Source organism: Dipodomys ordii, unplaced genomic scaffold (genome assembly GCF_000151885.1).
Source record: "Dipodomys ordii isolate 6190 unplaced genomic scaffold, Dord_2.0 Scaffold26, whole genome shotgun sequence".
NCBI lineage: Eukaryota > Metazoa > Chordata > Mammalia > Rodentia > Heteromyidae > Dipodomys > Dipodomys ordii.
The window spans coordinates 11,373,336-11,388,514 of NW_012267242.1; the positions used below are offsets into that span (position 1 = coordinate 11,373,336).

Genomic DNA, 15,179 nt, shown 5'->3' on the forward strand with positions numbered 1-15,179 from the left:
ACAGCGCCCAGGCCCAGAGTTCAGGCCCCACGACTGGACCAAAAAAAAAAAAATTAATAGTGTAGGTGCTATAAACATCCAGAATGGAAACTAATTATTTCAATAATAATAATAATAAATGCAAATTCCAAAAAAATCCCCACACATATTGCAAATAGTACCTTCATCGTAGTAAAAAAGTTTCATGGTCAAACAAACATCATTAGGTAAAGGTCCCAGATTTTGCATTAGAATATAAATCTTGCGAATGAGGAGAATACTTGCTTTCTTGGTGTCAGCAGATGACATGTTAGATTCATTGTTTTGATTTTTACTAGAAAATAATCAGATATTAATTTTTTCATAAAAATGGTGCTACCAATATCATAACTTCACATTTTAACTATTTGAAATTCTTGCTTTTATTATATCAAAGTTATTGACAGTTACCATAAAGTCGATTTAAAGGTCGCTATTATAAAATGAATTATCACTATAACCAAATATTAATTTGGATAATACACATTTTATTTATTTTTAATTTCTGTGTTTGAAAGAGAGTCTCATCAACTTTGCCTGGGCTGGCTTTGAATTCAGTCTTCCTATATTTGCCTCCCAAGTAGCTTGATTGAAGGTATGAGCCACCGTGCTCAAAGTTAGTATTCTATTTCACTTGAGATACAATTCTACTTCCTGCTTTTTTGGTAGCTAATTGGAGATAAGAATCTCCTGGGCTTTCCCTCCTAAGCTGGCTTTGAACCATGATCCTCAGATCTCAACATCCTGAGGAGCTTGGATTATAGGCATGAGCCATAATAATTAAACATATTATGTTTTAATGAGGTATTTAAAGGCAATAAATGATGGATTTTAATCATACTTCTAATCATGCAAATCCTTTCTCAAATAGTATATAATGAGTCACACAATCTTGTAATGAAGCTATTCAAGGTACTATTCTATTTGATATGGCCATATCTTGAATGTTAACTGGGGATTTGAGAAGGTTTAGAATTAATCCTGGGGCTGGGATAAGGCTTAAGTGGTAAAACACTTGCCTAGCAAGTAAGAGGCCCTGAGTTCAAGACCCAATATAATAAATCAGTGAATGAATGATGCTTTCCAGAATTAATCCTGAAGTTTAGCTAGTAAATGTTAATGAATAGGTGGTACTAGTAACATAAAAATGATACTATAGAACAATACCTTGTAAAGTCCATGACTGGTCCACTTTTGGTGTACTTGAACTTAAATTGGTAGCATTCTGAAATTGTCTAAAATAGAAAACATTGGACTTAGGTAAATTTTGGTTATATAAAACAGCAATATGCTACTTGTATATAACTCTTAACATTTAGTCAATAGTTTGTTCTTACATGCTAATCCCTATTGGTCCACTAAGGTTTTCAATCCTGAGAGTCAATTCTAATGGTCTGGGTTTTGGGGCCTCAGTCTTAGAGGTATATATATTCCATTATTATTATTATTATTATTTACAGTTTATTAATAATAAGTGTTAGGAACTCTTTAGAAGGAAACAGTAAAGGAAGAAACAATATCTCGACAGAATAGTTAAGTGCTTTAGCTTGAATGTGTCACCGAAAGTTCATGTGTTGCAAATTTACTCCCCAGCATATCAGTGTTACAGTTTGGGATCTTTAAGAGGCAATTAGAGCTGGACACGATGGCACACCTTGTATTCCCAGCTACTGAATACTTTATAAAATTCCTGATACAGTAAACATTCACCATATTATTATTATTAACAGTAGTGCATCAATAAGATTGTTCATTTATTGGTAGAAGAAAATGTACAACTATACTATTTTCTTTACAATTAACTTATTCATAACCTTTGCACAAATAACCTGTTCTGTCACTAAGGGCATACATTAAGAATTAATTGCAGCATGAATATCAAAGATTAAAAATAATCCTAGCCATTCCAAAGCTGGGAGTAGTTTGCTTTCTTTCATGTTCTGTTCATATAAGGATGGGGGAGGGGGTCTGCTGTGTTTTAAATCAATTTAATCTCCTTCTCCACAACTGAATAAAACATTACATATTAACACATGTATTATAATGATTAAGCAACCAGATGATGAGATAACCTTCCTAGATTCAAATCCTGGTTCTGTCTCTTCTATCACATAACCTTAGGTAAGAAACCTTGTATTGGCCTGGTGCCACCTCTGGCTCATGCTTCTAATCCTAGCTCCTCAGTAGGTTGAGATCTGAACATTGCAGTTCAAAGCCACCCTTGGGCAGAAAAGTCCATGGAATTCAGAATAAGCTACTCAGAAAAAGCCGGAAGTAACACTGTGGCTCAAGTGGTAGAGAGCTAGCCTTAAGCACAAAGAGGCTCAGGGATGGTGCCGAGGCCTTGAGTTCAAGCCCCAGGACAATAAATAAATAAAACCTTGAATCATAGTGGCTCACGACTGTAATCCTAGCTACTCAGGAGTTATGAGAATTAAGGTTCAAAGCCAGCCCAGGCAGAAACTCTGTGAGGCTTCCTCCAATTAACTAACAAAAAGCAGGAAGTGGACTTGTGGCTCAAGTGGTAGAGCTCTAGGTTTGAGTGAAAAAGCTCAGCGACAGTGCCTAGGCCCTGAGTTCGAGATACAGAACTGGCACCAAAAAAAGAAAACTTGTATCTAGGTTTGTAAGGTAGAGATGCTAATGGTATTTATGTCATGAAGGTTATAATGAATAAATGAGAAAAAATGTTCAAAAAGCCCAAAGCCTAATATAATAAACACTTAAGAAACTTCTCCCCCTGTTTCTTGTCTTCTAGTTTTCCATTTAATTTCTTGTTCTCTTTTCTTTCTCTTGATTGTCAGATGAACATGTGGGTGTGATTGAACTGTAGCATCTATTCCCAAGTGATTTAGGTTATTTCTAAAGGTTTATAAGCTTTGTAGGATAGGACCAGTCAGATCACCTCCTGTAGTAAGCATGTTTCTTTTTTTTTTGGGGGGGGGGTCCAGTCGTGGGGCCTGAACTCTGGGCCTGGGCGCTGTCCCTCAGCTCTTCAGCTCAAGGCTAGCGCTCTACCACTTGAGCCACAGCGCCACTTCCAGCTTTTTTCTTTTTGCTTATGAGGTGCTGAGGAATCGAACCCAGAGCCTCAGGCATGCAAGGCAAACGCTCTACCACTGAGCTACCTTCCCAGCCCCGCATGTTTCTTTTTAAATATAACAATACAAGCTTAGAAGCATTATATAAGATTTAAACATAAACATATACAATACTTAAACAAACATATATATTAAATATTAAAATAATATATATTTAGATATTGGAAGCATAATGTTTATTTACCCAAGCACGCTTACCTGAGGGTCTTCTGGATTGGTGTACACCTATTAAAATAATTTAAATTGAGTTTAAGTATTCAAAAAGAAATAAATTGCATAATTAAAATGTTAAGTGAACACAGCAAAGCAAAACAAAAAATAAAATGACTATCCAATATTAATGTTTTTCCCATTGAATAGACTAGTGGTTTGAAAAGGTGATAATCAACTGATAGTTTCAATGTCATTTAATGAAGAAAGGGAAAACTAAAATACAACATTAAGATACTTACAGCTAGAATGACCATCCTTAGCTGAAAAACAACAAAGAACAAACATCTTACTTGTATAAAATAGATTTCACCAGGCGCTGGTGGCTCATACCTGTAATTCTAGCTACTCAGGAGGCTGAGATCTGAGGATCGTGGTTCAAAGCCAGCCCGGGCTTGTGCATCTATAAGACTCTTATCTCCAGTTAATCACCAGAAACCCAAAATGGCGCTGTGGCTCAAGTGATAGAGTGCTTGAGCTGAAGAGCTGAGGGACCGTGCCCAGGCCCAGAGTTCAAGCCCCATGACCAACAACAACAAAAAGTTTTCATAGTAAAGCATAAAACTTATTTTGTAGCCTGGCCAGTGGCTCATACCTGTCATCCTAGCTACTCAGGAGGCGAGGTCTGAGGACCTCCATGAGACTTTTTTTTGGGGGGGTCCCATCGTGAGGCCTGAACTCAGGGCCTGGGTGCTGTCCCTCAGCTCTTCAGCTCAAGGCTAGCGCGCTACCACTTGAGCCACAGCGCCACTTCTGGCTTTTTTTCTTTTTGCTTATGTGGTGCTGGGGAATTGAACCCAGGGCCTCATGCATGCAAGGCAAGCGCTCTACCACTGAGCCACCTTCCCAGCCCTCAACACTTATTTTTATATTCCTGGTTCTGGGGCTTGAACTCAGGACTTGGAATTTTCTTAGTTTTCCTGGCTGGTGTTTTATTACTTGAGCCATGCCTCTAGTTCTGCTTTTTTTTAAAAATTTATTTTTAGATAGAGTCTCTTGGACTCTTCTGCCCAGGCTGGCTTCATATAGTGATTCTCCAGATCTTAGACTCTTTTTTTTTTTTTTTGGTCGTGGGCCTGGGTGCTGTCCCTGCGCTCTTCAGCTCAAGGTGAGTGCGCTACCACTTGAACCAGAGCACCACTTCCGGTTTTTCTAGTGGTTATTGAAGATAAGAGTCTCAGGGACTTTCCTGCCCTTGCTGTCTTTGTACTGTGATCCTCAAGTCTCAGCCCCCTGAGTAGCTAGGCTTACAAGTGTGAGCCACCGGTGCCCGGCTTAGACTCTTGAGTAGTTAGGATTATAGGAGTTAAGCCTGGGCATCTGGCTTCAAGACTTATTATTAATATTATTATTATTTTGGTCAGTCATGGGGCTTTAATTCAGAGCCTGAGCCCTGTAGCTGAGTTCAGTGGTTAACTGGAGAGAAGAGTCTCACAGACTTTCCTCTCCAGGGCTGACTTTGAATCATGATCCTTAGATCTCAGCCTCCTGACAAGCTAGGATTACAGGTGTGAGCCACCAACATTCTGCAACATTTATTTTATTTCATTAAAATTTTTATCCTATATTGTATTGCATAAGGGTGGTTTCATTGTAACATTTCCATGTATGTGCAAATGTAGTCCAATGGAATCACACCTCCTTATTGGCTCTCCCTTCCTCCCTTTCCTCTTTTCAACATCTATTTTATTTTTTAATACCAGACCAGTGGTTTTACTCAGGGTCTGGGTGCTGTCCTTGAGCTTTTTTTGCTTAACATTCTATCACTTGAACCACAGCTCCACTCCTGGCTTTTTGGTGGTTAATTGGTTAAGACTTTTCCTGTCAAGCTGACTTGAAATCATGATCTTCAGATCTCAGCCTCTTTAGTAGCTAGGATTACACATGTGAGCCACCAGAACTCAGATTCAGCATTTATTTATTTATTTTGGTAGTGGTGCTACTAGAGTTTGAGCTCAGAACCCTGCACTTGCTAGACAAGCACTCTACTACTTAAAACATACTCACAGCTCAACATTTATTCTTTTTTGGGGATCAGTTGTGGGGCTTGAACTCAGTGCCTGGACACTGTTTCTGGGCAATTTTGCTCAATTTAGCATGCTACCACTTTGAGTCACAGCTCTACTTCCCATCTTCTGGTGCGTTACTGGAGATAAGAGTCTCATAGACTTTTCTGCCTGGGCTGGCTTTGAACTGCAATCCTCAGATCTGAGTTTCCTCAGTACCTCAGATTACAGGTGTGAATCACCAGAGCCTGACTCAACATTTATTCTTTTTTTTTCCCAACATTTATTCTTTTTTTTTTTTTTTGTCGGTCGTGGGGCTCGAACTCTGGGCCTGGGCTGTCCCTCAGCTCTTCAGCTCAAGGCGAGCGCTCTACCACTTGAGCTACAGAGCCACTTCGGGTTTTCTGGTGGTTTATTGGAGATAGGAGTCTCACGGTCTCTCCTGCCCGGGCTGGCTTTGAACCTCGATCCTCAGATCTCAGCCTCCTGAGTAGCTAGGATTACAGGCGTGAGCCACCAGCGCCCGGCTCCAACATTTATTCTTAATGATTATTGTAGGAGACTTTATATCATGCCTCTAAGGGTATATTTTACATATGTTTCCTATTCTCCAAATACCTATTTCTACTTAGCTTATTGGTGGGTGAAATTTATGTTAGCATTTTATTTCACTGATTTAAATGAATGGGACATAAGAAAAATAATTATTGTGAAATAACTAACATGAGTATGGGATTTGAAAAGAAAAAAATTAGAAAGCTCAAGGACTTATTCATTAGTAAAGGAAAGAGACTGTGGAGGTTATTGGAACAGAAAATTGTTCACTTAAATGATTTGCCAAAAATCTAGTCATCTTTGATTCTGATACTTTCCTTCTACTTCACAACCAATCCATCATGTCTAAGCTAGCACCATTTCTTTTTTTTTTTTGGTCCGGTTGTGGGCCTGAACTCTGGACCTGGGCGCTGTCCCTCAGCTCTTCAGCTAAGGCTAGTGCTCTACCAGTTGACCCACAGTGCCACTTCCGGCTTTTTTTTCTGCTTATATGGTGCTGAGGAATCGAACCCAGGGCCCACCTTCCCAGCCCGCTGGCACCATTTCTTACCAATTCTATAGTAATTGCCTGAGTAATTGCCTCTTACCCCCAATCTTGCTCTCTTTCTATACTATAAATAGAAGAGGGATTAAATTTTTTAAATGCTGTTATAGTTCTACCTAAAAGTTTCAAAGGGCTTCTTTTGCAACTGAAATAAAATCTAAACTTTTTACCTACATAGAAATGAATGTTCTATCCCTATCTTCCCAGGTTCATTTCAGGCCATTTTCCTCCATAACACAATTGCTCTCTGATCATAAAAAATATTGGCCTTCTTTTCTGTTCCTATAACTCTCCAAAGTCCTCTGTAACTCTCTGCTACTCTGTGGAGGATATTATTTTCCAAAATGAATGCCTTCTCCTTTCAAGTCTCAGCCTAAATGTTACCAACTCAGAGAAGATTTTCTCTGACCATCCTAGCTAAAGTTATTCTACATCTACATGTATAGCATCCTTTTCTCTTTTAAAAATTTGTTATTGTTGGGGCTGGAAATATGGTTTAGTGGTAGAGTATTTGCCTAGCATGCATGAAGGCCTGGGTTCACTCCTCAGTACCACATAAACAGAAAAAGCCGGAAGTGACACTTTGGCTCAAGCAGTAGAGTGCTAGCCTTGAGTAAAAGAAGCTCAGGGACAGTGCCCAGGGCCCTGAGTTCAAGCCCCAGGAATGGCAAAAAATGTTAGGAAGAAAATTTTAAAAATAAAATATTATTGTTATGTTTCCTTTATAAGGTACCATGTGATTTTTTTGTTGCTTTGTATGTTCCTCTCCCACAGTATAACCCCTGTTTTCACTGTATTTGATTTTGGTATAATTTGGGGAGGGGAAGGAAAAAAAACAAAATGTTTAAATAGGTTTACAGGTGGGCCCATTGCAACAATGAGATGTAGAAGACACTATGTTGAAAAATGAACTTTACAATGCCAGGCACCAGGGTGACTCTCGCCTGTAATCCTAGCTACTCAGGAGGCTGTGATCTGAGGATCACAGTTCAAAGCCAGCCTAGGCAGGAAAGTCTGTGAGATACTTATTTCCAATAAACCACCAGAAAACAGGAAGTGGCACTGTGGCTCAAGTAGTAGAGCACTATCCTTGAGCTGAAGACCTGAGCGACAGCACCCAGGCCCAGAGTTCAGGCCCCATGACTGACCAAAAAAAAAAAAAGAGTTCAGTTCTTTTTGTACAATGTCACCCCTTCCTTCACTCTCTCCCAGTTTATAACATCCTTTTCATAAGTATTTTAAAGGCATTTAACACTATTGGATTAGTTGTTTGCTTTTTTGACTGACATTAGAAAGAACTCTCTTTCGCCGGGTGCTGGTGGCTCATGCCTGTAATCCTAGCTATTCAGGAGGCTGAGATCTGGGGATCGAGGTTCAAAGCCAGCCCGGGCAGGAGAGACCGTGAGACTCCTATCTCCAATAAACCACCAGAAAACCGGAAGTGGCGCTGTAGCTCAAGTGGTAGAGCGCTCGCCTTGAGCTGAAGAGCTGAGGGATTGCGCCCAGGCCCAGAGTTCAAGCTGAAGAGCTGAGGGACTGCGCCCAGGCCCAGAGTTCAAGCCCCACGACCAACAAAAAAAAGAAAGAACTCTCTTTCAAGAACACAACGCTTACTCCTGTTCCTACCCAAAATGTGTTCATCACAAAGTAGGCTCTCAATATGCCTTAATGAAGAAGGTTAGGTGCCATGAATAAAAACTCATCTTCACAATTTCAATTTTGCAGGAACTGATTTTTTTTCAACAGGGTCTTGCTATGTAGCCTAAATCTTGCTAACTAACCCAGGGTACCTCTGAACTTATGATCCTCCTGACTCAGCCTCTCAAGTGGCAGTATTACAGTCATGAACAACCACATCCAGTCTAAATGTCATACATATATTATAAAATATTATGCTGAGTAGCCAGGTGCCAGTGGCTCACACCTGTAATCCCAGCTACTCAGGAGGCTGAGTCAGGAGGATCTTTGTTCAAAGCCAGCTCGGGCAGGAAAGTCCAGGAGACTCTTATCTCCAATTAACCATCAGAAAACCAGAAGTGGTGCTTTGGCTCAAGTAGTAGAGTGTTAGCCTTGAGCTGAAGAGCTCACGGACAGTGCCTAGGCCCATAGTTCTATTCCCATGACTGATCCAAAAGAAAAGTTCCATTAAGTGTGCAAGAAGTTTAATAGTCTATTGAAATTTTTTTTTCCTTTCTTGCTAGTACTGAAACTTGTTCTTGAGCTAGGTAGGCATTATACCATTTGAGCCACATCTCCATTCCCTATTTGAATTATTTTCCCTGGGACCCATTACACCTATACCTACACATATTGCTTTCTCCTGAGGCTGGGATAACACAGGCACATGCTATACTGTGCCCAGCCATTGATTGAGATGGAGTCTTTCAAACCTCTTTTTTGCCTGGGTTGACCTAAAAAATATAATCACCAGATCCCTGTCTCTTAAGTAGCTAGGATTATAGACTTGAGCCTCTGTGCTCTGCTTACTGTAAAAACTTAAACTAAAACAAAGCCAGTATTTGTGACAATTTAACATATATATATATATATATCCTATATATATGAAAATTATTTCTTTTACTACTTTGGAAATGGAATGGAGGTCCCTACACATTTAAAAGACAAAAATCTCTGCCACTGAGCTACATTCCCCAATCAAAGAAATTAATTAATTGATTGATTTATCTTCTTGTAATATTCAGTTTTCAGATTTAAATTCAATTTAAATTCAATTGAAGTTAAGCCTACTTAAGCCACTCTGTCAACCTACTTTTTTTTTTTTTTTGCATTGGTTATTTTATAAAGACAGTCTCTCTTTGCATCTGGACGCTGGCCTTGACTCTGATTCTATTTATGCTTTCATGAGTTGGATTAACAGGCACTGTCTACTGGATCCTGTCATTGGTTAAGATGTAATCTCCCTCCGGTAGTTTTTTTGGTGGACGGGGGCAGTTAGTTAAGATTTATAGGCTTCAGCCAACATGCCCAGCTGGAAATTTATTTTCAGCCCTAATCAAGAAATAATTCATTAAATTATTAGAATAATATTAAAGAAGAGATACAAAGCTGGGCACCAGTGGCTCATGCTTACAATCCTAGCTACTCAAAGTGGCTGAGATCTGAGGATCATGGTTCACAGCCAGCCTGGCAGTAAAGTCTGTGAGTGAGAATCTTTTTTTTTTTTTTGGTGGGTTGTGGGGCTTGAACTCTTGGGCTTGGGTGCTGTCCCTGCGCTCTTCAGCTCAAGAGGGGCACTCTACGCTTGAGCCACAGCGCCACTTCTGGTTTTCTGGTGGTGGTTAATTGGAAATGAGAGTCTCACGGACTTTCCTGCCCAGGCCGGCTTTGAACCATGATTCTCAGATCTCAGCCTCCTGAGTAGCTAGGATTACAGGCATGAGCCACCGGCACCTGGCTTGTCCCAGTTATTTAATGTTTTACTGTTTCTGGATTCATGTTAGAGTTGTCAAATACAACATATAGAACAAAAGTAGAAAAAGGATACTAAGACTTACATATTTTTTTTGTAAAGCATCATAGCACCCTAGCATCCTAAAAACAAACAAAACAAAGATGCATTTTAGATTGAATGCAATTTCAAAAACTACTTTTCGTAAATTGCTGTTACTTCACTATTAATAATACAAAAACTTAACATTAGAAGCATCCTTACTTTTAGCTTTAAATAAAGCAAAATTCAATATATGAAATAATTTTGCAAAAAATATGATACTGGATGGAAGGTATTTGTGAGGACAAGAAGGAAAATAAAGCTGTTTACCTGGGGCATAAAATAAAGAATAATTTTTTTTTTTTTTTTGGTTCTGGTCGTGAGGCCTGAACTCTGGGCCTGGGCCCTGTTCTTCAGCTCTTTAGCTCAAGGCTAGCACTCTACCACTTGAGCCACAGCACCACTTCCGGCTTTTTTCTTTTTGCTTTTGTGGTGCTGAGGAATCGAACCCAGGGCCTCATGCTTGCAAGGTAAAGAATAATTTTAATGTGTAAATTAAAACACCTGACAAAAGGGTACTATCACTAAAGGGTCAATCACCAAAATTTGGTTACATATGAATAAGTATTTAATGTACAAAAATAATTTAGAAAAAATGCTAATTTTCTACCCATAGGTATTCTTTTACTTACCATCTCACTAACTGTGTAGAACCTGGACAATTTTTATCTTCTCTCAGAATTTTGACACAAAGATCTAAACACAAAAATTATGAAATAAATATGTTAATGTTAAGTAACAGTAAGAAATAGATTTAAGTTTATTTTTTAATTATTTATTTTTTGTTACGGGGCTTAAACACAGGGCCTGGTTGCTGTCCCTGAGTTCTTTTGCTCAAAGCTAGTGCTCTACCACTTTGAAACACAGTACCACTTCTGATTTTCTGTTGGTTAGCTGGAGATAAAGAGTCTCACAGACTTTCTTGCTCAGGCTGGCTTTGGACTGTTATTCTCAAATCTCAGCCTCCTGAGTAGCTAATATTACAAGTGTGCATCACTAGTGCCTGGCTAGTGCCCCCTGGGGAAGGGTGGCCTATGATCCTATTACATACATTCCCGACACTCTTAAAAATTATAGAATGCGTGGGCTGGGAAGGTGGCTCAGTGGTAGAGCGCTTGCCTTGCATGCCTGAGGCCCTGGGTTCGATTCCTCAGCACCACATAAACAAAAAGAAAAAAAGCCGGAAGTGGCGCTGTGTCTCAAGTGGTAGAGCGCTAGCCTTGAGCCGAAGAGCTGAGGGACAGCACCCAGGCCCAGAGTTCAGGCCCCCCCCTCCAAAAAAAATTATAGAATACAGAAAATTAGATATCTTAGAACCTTAAGAGTGTTTTCGGGGCTGGGAAGGTGGCTCAGTGGTAGAGTCCAGAGTTCAAGTCCCATGACCGACCGGACCCAAAAAAAAATTAAAAAAAAAAACAAAACAGTGTTTTCTATGGTCCTTTATCCAACTGAAATACTGTAAAGACCAAGAAGTTAATAGGTATCAAAGACAAAGAATTCTGTAAAAAAGTAAAATTAACAGAATGAAAAGGTCTTGAGAGCATCTCTCATTATTGGAAAAATAGGAACCAAGCACAACTGACTCACATCTGTAATTCTAACTACTCAAGAAGCTGATAATTGGAAGATTGTGGTGGCTTAAAACTCAGAAAAAGTTCACAAAACTCCATCTCTAAAGTGACTAACAGTCAAGGGCCAATGGTTTATGCCTGTAATCATAGCTACTCAGGAGGGTGATATCTGCAGATCCTGGTCCAAGGATCTCCAGATCAGACAGTAAAGTCCATGAGACTCTTATTTTCTCTGTCTCTGTCTCTCTGTGCTGTGTGTGTGTGTGTGTGTTAAGCTCAGGCTAGCACTCATCACTTGGGCAACTTCCAGTTTGTTTTTTTGGGGGAGGAAGGGAGTGGTTAATTGGAGGGCTGGCTCAAATGGCAATTCTTACATCTCATCCTCCTGAATTGTTAGGATTACAGTGAGCTACTAGCAACCAGGCCAGTGAGATTCTTATGTCCAATATCCACCAAAAAGCCAGAAGTGGAGCTGTGGTTCAAGTGGTATAATGCCAGCATAGCAAGCCCAATATTTTGAGTTCAAATCCCAGTACCCTACACATACATACACATAAAAAGAAAATAGGCATAATATCTACTTCACAGGATTATGAGTTTAAAAGGCAGTATATATACCATAGTGCTTTATAGATCTTGGCATAGTTGGTGTACAATAATATGTACATAGTATATGTTGGGAAGTAACTATTGTTGCATATATGTGCTATTTTTTCACCTCTTTAAAATGGCACAAGAACATAAACTACCACTTTACAAAGTTACAAACAACAATGTTTTCATCTATTTAATTCATTGTAAATGTAATGTCAAGTGAGGTATACTTAAGAAACAAGGCAATTTTTATGCTTAAGTGCTTTCAATGCTACTGAAAATACTTGAATATAAATGTTACATTATACATAATAGCCAAAAAAGGGGAAAACACTCAAATGTTCACCAACTGATGAGTGAGTGATAGCAATACAATGGAATATTATCTAGCAATGAAAAAAGATAAAGTACTAATCAATGCTACATGCAGGAACATCAAAACAAAAAAAAAGGATGCTAAAATAAGCTAGTTACTGGGTCACAAGTTCAACAAGAAATGTACTCACTACCTTATGTATGTAACTGTAATCCCTTTGTATATTACCTTGACAATAAAATTAAATTTAAAAAGAAGCTAGTCACTAAAGCTACATATTATAATTCCTTTTATATGAAATGTCAAGAATAAGTAAATCCCATAGAAACAATGTAGATTGGTGGTTGCCTAGTGCTGGGAAGCTTGATGGGGTGGTAGAGGGCAGTGGATAGAACTTAACATGTGCCGGGCTCTGGTGGCTCACACTTTTAATCCTAGCTACTCAGGAGGCTGAGATCTGAGGATCATGGTTCAAAGTCAGCCCAAGCAGGAAAGTCTGTGAAACTCTGATCTCCAATAAACCAGCAGAAAACCAGAAGTGGACCTGTGGCTCTAATAGTAGAGCACTAGCCTTGAGCTGAAGACTGAAGGACAGCAAGCACCAAGGCTCAGAGTTCAAGCCCCATGACCGACAAAAAACAAAAACAAAAAACTTAACATGTGTGAGGTTTCTTCTTTGAGGTAATGAAAATAATGTACTAAAATTGTGGTGGGAGCAGCATAACTTTGTGAACATTCTGAAGTTACTGAATTGTAAACTTTATGTGAGTGAATTGTCAGATATGTGAATTATATTTTAAAAAAGCTGTTATCAAAAAATAAAATGTCTAAGTAAAAAAGTTACTGTATAAGGGGCTTGGAATGCGGCTTAGTGGTAGAGGGCTTCCCTACTATGCTTGTAGCCCTCAGTTTGATTCCTCAGCAGAAAAAGCTGAAGTGCCACTGTGGCTCTAGTGGTAAAGTGCTAACCTTGAGCAGAAGAAGCTCAGGGACAGTGCCCAGGCCCTGAGTTCAGGCCCCAGGACTGGCAAAAAAAAGTTACTGTTTTAGAGTAATTAAAAAATGTTAAACAAAGTTTTAAAAATTACATTACCATCTAGATATCTTGTTCCATAAGCACTTTCTGGAAATATTCCTCTCAAATATGTGATACAGGATACTGAAACTGCTAGTAGCCTCTTCACTAAAACCAAAGACTGCTGCTCAGTTGATATCTTACTGGGAAATACCAATGCACTCTAAAATTCAAGGAAAATTAAAACACGTTACATACAAGTATTAAAAATAGTTTTTCCTTGGACTTAAATATTGTGCACTCTGAAAGAATTCCTCTTCATAGTACTTTGTAATCCCAGAAAGTTAGGGTGGCTTCTAACATGTCAGACTGTTTCTAGGATAATGATCTAAAAGCAATGCACAGAAAATGTTTAAGAATTTTAATGATCTACTTGCAGATTAACTGTACTTAATACACAAATGGATTATATTGATTTTCCTCTTTAATCATTGACTAGGTTTTAACAAGATTAACCACAAAGCATGGTGGTATGCAAATAACACAATTTTATTTGTTTCTGAGTCAAGGAAATTTTCTAAGGATGGACTACTTCTGAACTTTTTTTTTGTCAGTCGTGGGGCTTTTACTCTGGGGCCTGGGCGCTGTCCCTCAGCTCTTCAGCTCAAGGCTAGCGCTCTACCACTTGAGCTACAGCGCCACTTCCGGTTTTCTGGTGGTTTATTGGAGATAGGAGTCTCAAGGTCTCTCCTGCCCGGGCTGGCTTTGAACCTCGATCCTCAGATCTCAGCCTCCTGAGTAGCTAGGATTACAGGCGTGAGCCACCAGTGCCCGGCTTTACTTCTGAACTATTTAACTCAAGCAGTAGAACAGCATTAACACCTAATCTAAAATCAGAACCAACAATTTAATGTAATACAACCAACTCATTAATTTACAATAATTTAGCAAATATCTTCTTAAATAACTTCTTTTCTTAAAATACAGGGTTTCCTAGTATCATTAAATCCTTAAACAGTTAACTCCCAAAAATAAAGTAGTTGAGCCTATTGCTAGTGGTTCACATCTGTAATTCTAGCTATTTGGGAAGTTTAGAATGGGAGGATTTCCAGACCAGTAGGGGCAGAAAAGTCCAGAGACTTCTTTATAGAGGGAAGTTGTAAATGAGTGGCAAGTCTCTATGATCCCAGCAAGACAGGAAACTACTAAAGTAGTAGATCTCAGCTTAGGCATCCATAGCTGACCTGGCTGGAGAGTCTATCTTAAAAATATACAGTAAAGAAAAAAAAACTACAGGATCAAAGGCAAGGCACTGAGTTCAAACTCCAGTACTGCTACAAATAAAAATTAATTAACACATATTAAGTTATAAGAAATCATACCATGGCAGTCCTCTGCAACTGTGCAGTGGCCATCTTCTTCTGATACTTTCTTTAATTCAACCTGTGACACAATACAAGCCCTTGATTTTAGATCTTATTCTTATCTCCGACACTCTAGTTTATTACAAATACAGTGAAGAATTTTATCTGAATAAATATGAGAAGCAAAACAGAATCTTCAAAAATGTATATTTTGAGTAAGGTCCTAAATATAAGCCATTTTGACGAGTAGTCTTACCTCAATGACTAAGAGAGAGAGAGAGAGAGTGTGTGTGTGTGTGTGTGTGTGGTGTGTGTCTTTCTCGGAGGCCTCATACATGTTCTATTGCTAAACCATTCCCTCTCCTCAAACTCTT

General features: G+C 39.0%; 1 protein-coding gene across 1 annotated transcript in view; it reads right to left on the minus strand.

The window, feature by feature from the left end:
• The window catches only part of Hormad1 (HORMA domain containing 1), a 30,043-nt gene extending 15,155 nt beyond the window's left edge, over positions 1-14,888 (minus strand). The window contains exons 1-8 of the mRNA XM_013015153.1: positions 14,824-14,888; positions 13,520-13,664; positions 10,578-10,641; positions 9,950-9,986; positions 3,572-3,592; positions 3,318-3,344; positions 1,186-1,253; positions 162-313 (exon numbers count right to left, since the gene is read on the minus strand). Coding sequence (XP_012870607.1) covers positions 162-313; positions 1,186-1,253; positions 3,318-3,344; positions 3,572-3,592; positions 9,950-9,986; positions 10,578-10,641; positions 13,520-13,664; positions 14,824-14,856 — 547 coding nt within the window. The 5' untranslated portion in view covers positions 14,857-14,888. The remainder of the gene's footprint in view (positions 1-161; positions 314-1,185; positions 1,254-3,317; positions 3,345-3,571; positions 3,593-9,949; positions 9,987-10,577; positions 10,642-13,519; positions 13,665-14,823) is intronic.
• Positions 14,889-15,179: the final 291 nt, after the last annotated feature.